General features: G+C 42.8%; 1 protein-coding gene across 1 annotated transcript in view; it reads left to right on the top strand.

Moving 5' to 3' along the window:
* Nucleotides 1-1,459: 1,459 nt before the first annotated feature.
* The window catches only part of LOC308173946 (protein NLRC3-like), a gene marked incomplete at both ends in the record, with an annotated part of 12,841 nt that continues 5,601 nt past the window's right edge, over nucleotides 1,460-8,699 (top strand). The window contains 2 exons of the mRNA XM_080548999.1: nucleotides 1,460-1,655; nucleotides 5,739-7,515. Of these exons, the coding sequence (XP_080405125.1) occupies nucleotides 1,460-1,655; nucleotides 5,739-7,515 (1,973 nt within the window). The remainder of the gene's footprint in view (nucleotides 1,656-5,738; nucleotides 7,516-8,699) is intronic.

Here is an 8,699-nt window from a genome sequence, read left to right as displayed (position 1 = left end):
TGTATATTCTTCTAATATATCAATATCCTTTGGCAATTGTGTTTTAGCTGTTTGCTTCACATCTGGACATGAGTTTTGGACAGAATTAAAACATATTCTGGTTTTATAATCTCACTCACTGGTTTCATAGACCAAGGCTCTGAACCATGGAGGGCAAAGACTTCAGACAGAAGAGAGAGGAGGAGGGAGAAGAGAGGTGGAGAGAAGAGAGGGATGTTCCCAGTCCCAACAGAGGAGAAGAGAGAGAAGAGAGGGATGTTCCCAGTCCCAACAGAGGAGAAGAGAGAGAAGAGAGGGATGTTCCCAGTCCCAACAGAGGAGAAGAGAGGTGGAGAAAAGAGAGGGATGTTCCCAGTCCCAACAGAGGAGAAGAGAGGTGGATAAAAGAGAGGGATATTTCCAGTCCCAACAGAGGAGAAGAGAGGTGGAGAAAAGAGAGACATGTTCCCAGTCCCAACAGAGGAGAAGAGAGAGAAGAGAGGGATGTTCCCAGTCCCAACAGAGGAGAAGAGAGGTGGAGAAAAGAGAGGGATGTTCCCAGTCCCAACAGAGGAGAAGAGAGAGAAGAGAGGGATGTTCCCAGTCCCAACAGAGAAGAAGAGAGAGAAGAGAGGGATGTTCTTAGTCCCAACAGAGGAGAAGAGAGGTGGAGAAAAGAGAGGGATGTTCCCAGTCCCAACAGAGGAGAAGAGAGGTGGAGAAAAGAGAGGGATGTTCCCAGTCCCAACAGAGGAGAAGAGAGAGAAGAGAGGGATGTTCCCAGTCCCAACAGAGGAGAAGAGAGAGAAGAGAGGGATGTTCCCAGTCCCAACAGAGGAGAAGAGAGAGAAGAGAGGGATGTTCCCAGTCCCAACAGAGGAGAAGAGAGGTGGAGAAAAGAGAGGGATGTTCCCAGTCCCAACAGAGGAGAAGAGAGGTGGAGAAAAGAGAGGGATGTTCCCAGTCCCAACAGAGGAGAAGAGAGAGAAGAGAGGGATGTTCTTAGTCCCAACAGAGGAGAAGAGAGGTGGAGAAAAGAGAGGGATGTTCCCAGTCCCAACAGAGGAGAAGAGAGGTGGAGAAAAGAGAGGGATGTTCCCAGTCCCAACAGAGGAGAAGAGAGGTGGAGAAAAGAGAGGGATGTTCCCAGTCCCAACAGAGGAGAAGAGAGAGAAGAGAGGGATGTTCCCAGTCCCAACAGAGGAGAAGAGAGGTGGAGAAAAGAGAGGGATGTTCCCAGTCCCGACAGAGGAGAAGAGAGAGATTCCAGGGAGGCAGAGAAGGTCCTTGCAGTGACCATCCATGTCACTACATATGGTGAACTATGCAGAATCTCAATTTATCAATTTATCACCAGCATTACATAACTGATTTAAATAAACAGACTAGTTTCTAATTGTATAAAACAGGTATTCATTATTTAATTCCAGAGGCTGAGTTTGTCAACAAACACAGGGCTGTTCTCATTCAGAGGGTTACCATGGTGAAGCCCATAGCAGATGCCCTGCTCCAGAGTGGTATGCTCCATGAGGAGATGTACTCCATCATCCTTGCTGCTCAGATCAGACAGGAACAGATGAGGGTGCTGTACTCGGCCTTACTCGCAGGAGACAAAGTCAGATCAGCCTTCTACAGGATCCTCCAGGAGAAAGAGCCTTATTTGGTCCAAGAATTGGGTAAGAGTCTCTCTCTCTCTCTCTCTCTCTCTCTCTCTCTCACAAGTTATGCGTGCGGTGCCGTGTCAGCTTCGTCACCCCGCCTCACCGCCGAACACGACCAAGGCACTAAACGCACGGAGACCGGGACACATACACACACACACACACACACACACACACACACACACACACACACACACACACACACACACACACACACACACACACACACACACACACACACACACACACACACACACACACACACACACACACACACACACACACACACACACACACACACACACACACACACACACACACACACACACACACACACACACACACACACACACACACACACACACACACACACACACACACACACACACACACACACACACACACACACACACACACACACACACACACACACACTCACACTCACACACACACACACACACACACACACACACACACACACACACATTTGTGACAGCAGCTGGTGTTTTGGGAGACAAGGAGGCCACGGTCATTTTTCAGTTTTTTACAGATTATGAAGTACATAATGTAAGCATTCAAGTTATGTGCCAGGCATTGAAATCTGTAAATGTTTGAAGATACATTTGCGTCTGTGAATGAGGTACACCTGAAATCACTAAGCAGAGAAAAGGTCCCTCAGAGATCTGGAGCTGTTCACACTTCTGCACAGCCAGGTAATGGGCGGTAACAATAGCAGTAGTTACCACCGCCCCCAACCACTCCCCCACTAGTTTTCAGTCATCAATGTCCAGCTTTATACATTTGTTCAGTTTCAAGTTTTATTTGCCATGCAGAAAGTACAAATACAGTAGATAGCTAGCTATAGCTAACATTAATACCTAGCAAGTTTATTACCCAAGCTAATTAGCCAGCTTAATTCTCTGGCTTTCTAACACTGTCTCTAACACTTTCAAGAGCAATGCTGTGACTGAAGAGACTACATGATAATAGAGAGACTTAATAATAACAACAACAACAATGACAACAACAATAATAATAATAATAATAATAATAATAATAATAATAATAATAATGTGTTGTCTGCGGACACTGTTATTATGTAAATGATTCAACCAAGATTGCAACAACATTATGGAGGCATTATGAGGGTCACAAATGTTGTTGTTTTTTGTCTCACAATCTGAGTGAGAACATCCAATGTACAAGTACACAAGTGTAAACATATTTGGATGAGGTTCTTCAACTTTGGCATTGCAGCAAGATACAAAATTACAATAATAGTGTCAAGTAAAAGTAAGTAATAGTAAAGTAATGATAAAGTATAAGTAAGTAAAGTTATAAGTGATGGTAATCGTACTACAGTGGAACGAGTGGTACTACAGTGTAATCAATAGTGCAAAGTAAGATGAAAAGCAATATGATACAGTACAAGTAGTCAAGTGTTCAGGTAATTTTCAAGTAGTCAGGTAGTGTGCAAGTAGTCATATAATATTGATGTATCAATAAGGGAATATGTGTCACCTCATATTTATACCAGTGAAACAGGAAGTCATGGCATTGCAGTCATAGCATTACTGCTTCAAAGTTCCTAAACACTCTGATCAACTAGGGGTGACAATAATTGTGGTACGAGTGCTTTTGTTAGAAATAGTTATTTCTTGATGACATTTTCTTTTCTCAGTATAAATTTACTTCATTTAAAGGTTGGATGTAATCTCTTTAAGTGCGACAATAAGCTAATTCACCAAAAAGTGACATTTGTATAACCCTTTTTACTCATCTTGCCAATAATTGTGGAGGGTACAGTATGTACAGTATATACAGTGGCCTTCGTAAATAATGGGACAGTGAAGCATGTATTCTTCTTTTGTCTCTATACTCCAAAGGTTTAGGTTTTTAAATCAAACAACACTATTAGGTTGAATAGAGTTCTCAGCTGTTGTTTGATGGTATTTGTGTGCATATTGGTTTCACCATTTAGAAATGACAATTTTATACAAAGTCCCCCTTTTTCAGGGTGTGAGAAGTAATGGGACAGATTCATATAATGTCAGAATGAAGCACTCATATTTAGTATTCAAATATTATTATTATTAAATTACTCAACAATTCTTTGCATGCAATAACTGCCTGAAGGCTGCAGCCCATTGACCCACCAGATGCGGGGTGTTCTGGTGAAGCTCTGCCAGGCCTGCACAGCAGCCATCTTCAGTGTTTGTCTTTTTGCCTATAATCTTATCATCAGGACATGAAATGCATGTTGAATTGGATTTAAATCTGAAGATTTGGCCACTCACTAACTAGCCACTGTTTGGCTCTGAAAAACTCACTAGTTGCTATGGCAGCATGTTTTGGGTGATTATCTAATTGCGCTTTTCCACTACCGTACCGTGCCGTACCGCGTGAGCCCGGTTTGTTTTGCTTTCTCCACTGCCAACCGAGCCAGGCTGAGCCGGGCCGAGCCAGGCCGATTTAGTTCTAGTCCCAGAGGGGTAGGGAAAGGTAGTTTTTGCCAGGCTGTGCCGTTGATTGGTCACAACATCGTCATCCCATGTTCATAGAGTTCACCGCTAACCACCATTTTTAAATACCACAACAGATCTCGCTCTCGGAAAATGTCATTTACTTTTTCTGTAATTACTTATTAATAAAGATTTTTTTAAATTATGATAACCATCGTATTATCTTAGTTTAATGTCATTTCAATGCATCATATAACTTTTATTTACAACAAGCATAACAAAAAAATAGCTATTATGGCAGATTTCCGTGTTGCTCCCTTTCACACATGTCGGCCATTCCCATGTTGCACGATCTAACTAGAACTACTAGAACTGAAAGTGGCAAGTCACAGGCACGTAACATCCATATGCTGTATAAATAAATATATTTGACTACCAGCAAGACACCGTATAATGGAGAAGCGTATCCTATCCGTACCATACCGTACTTTCAAATGTGTGTCATGCCGAGCCATACCGGTCTGGTCAATGGAAAAACATCATTACTGGTACTTACGATACAGCTTTCTGCACAAATCTCCAATCAAAGGCAGTTTTAGCAATAAATTGGCAGGTTCAGAATAAAAATTATATGGTACAAGACCTCAGAGCGGTTCAGATGGTCTCTGCCTCCCTACACAACGAGCAGGGCCGGTCCTAGGCATAGGCGAACTAGGCGGTCGCCTAGTTTTTTTACATTTCAATAATTTTGTCTCTATGTCTTTCATGTCTCTATGAAAATATGTCTCAGCCTACTGTCTATTTTTGTCTTGAAACCATTGTTGTCCATATTTTTACTGTTGAATGTGTGGGTGTGGGTGGTGATGAGGCAGTACTGGTGGCTTAATGTGGTGGTGGTGGCACCCCTAAAAAACAAAAAAAAAATTTTTGGGGGGGGGGCGTCAAATCATACTCTCGCCTAGGGCACCTAAATGCCTAGGACCGGCCCTGACAATGAGCACATCTACATTAAAACATGAATCCAATAGCCCAGGGCTCCTGCACTTCCCTACAATGCCTTGTTCTATTCTATTAACAAGACCAAACACTTACAGACAGAGTGGAGAGGAGAACAATACAGTTCACTGTGTTCACTCCACCTGAACCTTTCTATACGCTCTCCCAAATATACCTGAGCAGGGTTCCTGACATTCCCAGGTCCTAATGTCCCACCTGCAACATGAACACAGTCATCAGTAGAACTACAATGAGATATGTTGATAATGATGACATTGACACTCATCAGAAGAATAACAGATAACTGGATTGTTGTTTTTTTCCAGGTACAGAGCAACTGTCAGAAGGAGACAAACTGAAAGGTCATAAAGGTCAGTTCCACCTTTGTGTTGTCAGAGTGGGGTATGCTCTAGCCACTATAGCGCTTGAATTCAAAACACATACACACACACACACACACACACACACACACAAACTGTACCCATTGTTCAAACCATCTGACATGATGGTTTGGTCTGATAGGTAACAATGGTAATGATGCATTTGATTATAAAACAGTAATCATGAATATAATGACAATACACACAGAGATAATGACAAAGAATAACACATTCTGTGTATCCTTTTTTTTTCATTGCAGTCCAAAACGATCTTAAAGCCTTTTTTAGGATCAAGTATGCCAATATATATGATGGGACGTTAGAAGAAGGGAAATCTGTCCCTTTGGACGAGATCTACACTGACCTGCACATGATCAAGGAGGCCTGGGGAGGGGTCAGTGTTAAACACGAGGTCATACATATAGAAGACAAATATCCAGTCACAGGAGACACCATCAAGACCAGTGACATTTTCAAACAGGAATGTAAGAGAAAATTACTTACGCTAGGCAACGCTGGTGTGGGAAAGAGTGTCTGTGTGCACAAGAATATTCTGGACTGGGCAGAAGAAAATGAGAACCAGGACATTGTTTTCTTGTTTCCGCTTCCTTTTCGCGAAATGAATCCTTATGAAAAAGAAGAAGAGTGTAGTCTGATGGAAATGCTTCATCGATCCTTCCCTGTAATGGAACCAATCAAGACTCTGGGAATGGAATCTAAAATTGTCTTCATCTTTGATGGCCTGGACGAGAGTCGACTACCTCTGGACTTCAAGAACAATAGACGGCTGAATGACGTGACAGAGCCGGCCTCTTTGGATGTCCTGATCACAAACCTCATCGCAGGAGAGCTCCTCCCCTCTGCTCTCATCTGGATGACCTCCCGACCTGGAGCAGTCGATCAGATACCCCGAGAATACATCCACCAATGGACAGAGATACGAGGGTTTGATGATAAACAGAAGGAGGACTACTTCAGGAAAAGAATCAGTGATGAGAACCTGGCCAAAAAAATCATCAAATATGTGAAGTCATCAAGGAGCCTCCACATCATGTGCCACAATCCAATGTTCTGTTGGATCTCAGCCAGTGTTCTAGAGAGACTGTTGGGTGGAGCAGAGAGAGGAGAGGTGCCCAAGGCTCTGACTGAGATGTACATAAACTTCCTGAAATCTCAGATTGACAAAATGGAAAAAGAAGCAAAGAAATCCACTGGAAAGAGTGAGTGTTTCAACTTGAAAGAAGCGAAGAAAAACACAGCAAAAATCATTCTCCAGCTTGGAGAGTTGGCATTCCGTCAGCTGCAGAAGGGACATCTGATCTTCTATGAGAAAGACCTGAGAGAGAGTGGCATTGATGTCAAAGATGCCTCAGTGTACTCAGGTTTATGCACTAAGATCTTTAAAGTGGAGGGGAAGACCAATTGGGGACCGATTTTCAGCTTTGTGCATCTGAGCATCCAGGAGTGTCTTGCTGCTTTATATGTGTTCGTCACATTCATCAACAGCAACAAGAATCCACTGGTCAAACAGAAATCCTCATTCTTGAAGTCATTTTCATCACGCAGACACAAACCTCTGGTCGACTTACACAAGAGTGCAGTGGATATGGCCTTACAGAGTAAGAACGGACACCTGGACCTGTTCCTGCGCTTCCTTCTGGGCTTCTCACTGGAGTCCAATCAGAATCTCTTTCGAGGCCTTCTGACAAAGACGGGAAGCAGCTCACAGACCAATGAGGAGACAGTCAAGTACATCAAGGAGAAGATCAAGGAGAATCCCTCTCTAGAGAGGTGCATCAATCTGTTCCACTGTCTGAATGAGATGAAAGACCATTCTCTAGTGGAGGAGATCCAAAGCTACCTGTGCTCAGGAAGTCTCTCAGAAGGCCAACTCTCACCTGCACAGTGGTCAGCTCTGGTCTTTGTGTTGCTGACTTCAGAAGAGGAGCTGGATGTGTTTGACCTGAAGAAATACTCCAGATCAGAGGAGGGTCTTCTGAGGCTGCTGCCAGTGGTCACAGCCTCTAAGACGGCGCTGTAAGTAGATGGACTAAATTACTTGAATTAAACTTAAATCAGGTTGATTTCACATTTATGAAAATGCATGATAGAATAGTAATAAGTGAGTACTTGAAAAATACAAAATACATTTCTCATCATAACAAACTCCAACAAACAGTACTTGGAGTGAAAGACAAAATGTTGGAGATTTTGATCACTTAATATAATTTAATGATGATCTGATTACTTGGTCAAAAGTAACACATTCCTTGTTTGCCTCCTTTTCATAATACTTTATTGAAACAAGACTTTTCTCATTGAGACAAAAATGTATAATTGATATCACAGTTCAGCGAATGAGTTTGTCAACTGTATTTTAGTTAAAGTGTAATGCATCCAGTGAGTTCGCTGGCCAGTGAGTTTACAGTTGTAAAGGCCGGGCCACACCGGCCACACCACTGTTACCAACTGTTACCTCAACAACTGATACCTCAACCTCAACAGAGTCTGTGCATTTCATTTCGGTGTGCATGTTAACACTAGAACAGCCGTGCCTTTTTTATCTACTAAAAGAGCCGCCTCGGGGGTCAAAACCCCCTCTTTACAATGCTCAAGCTGCTATTTACACACAACGACCACTAGTTGGTCGCTTGTAAATTAGCCTGCTTCCTACACAGAAAAACGGCAAAATAGCTTTATATTAGCTTATCCTGATTTGATTTAGAAAATGTAAGGATACTGGGTGGTAGAACGCACATGTCTAGGAAAAGTCATGAAAGGAGGGTCCTGAAATTTGATCGAGTGCAAAGATATAACATTTTTCTTTACTCACCTTGTGGCTGTTCTAGTGTTAACAGGTTAGAGCATTCACACAGCAATGTTAACAGGTTAGAACAGCCACATAGCCATGTTAACAGGTTAGAGCAGCCATACAGACATGTTAACAGGTTAGAGCAGCCACACAGCAATGTTAACGGGTTAGAGCAGCCACACAGCCATGTTAACAGGTTAGAGCAGCCACACAGCCATGTTAACAGGTTAGAGCAGCCACACAGCCATGTTAACAGGTTAGAACAGCCATACACCCATGTTAACAGGTTAGAGCAGCCACACAGCCATGTTAACGGGTTAGAGCAGCCATACAGGCATGTTAACGGGTTAGAGCAGCCACACAGCTATGTTAACAGGTTAGAGCAGCCACACAGCTATGTTAACAGGTT

Source organism: Nansenia antarctica (assembly GCF_963989245.1).
Source record: "Nansenia antarctica genome assembly, chromosome: 19".
NCBI lineage: Eukaryota > Metazoa > Chordata > Actinopteri > Argentiniformes > Microstomatidae > Nansenia > Nansenia antarctica.
The sequence above is the reverse complement of the archived record's forward strand: the minus strand, read 5'-3'. Positions and strand labels throughout refer to the sequence as shown.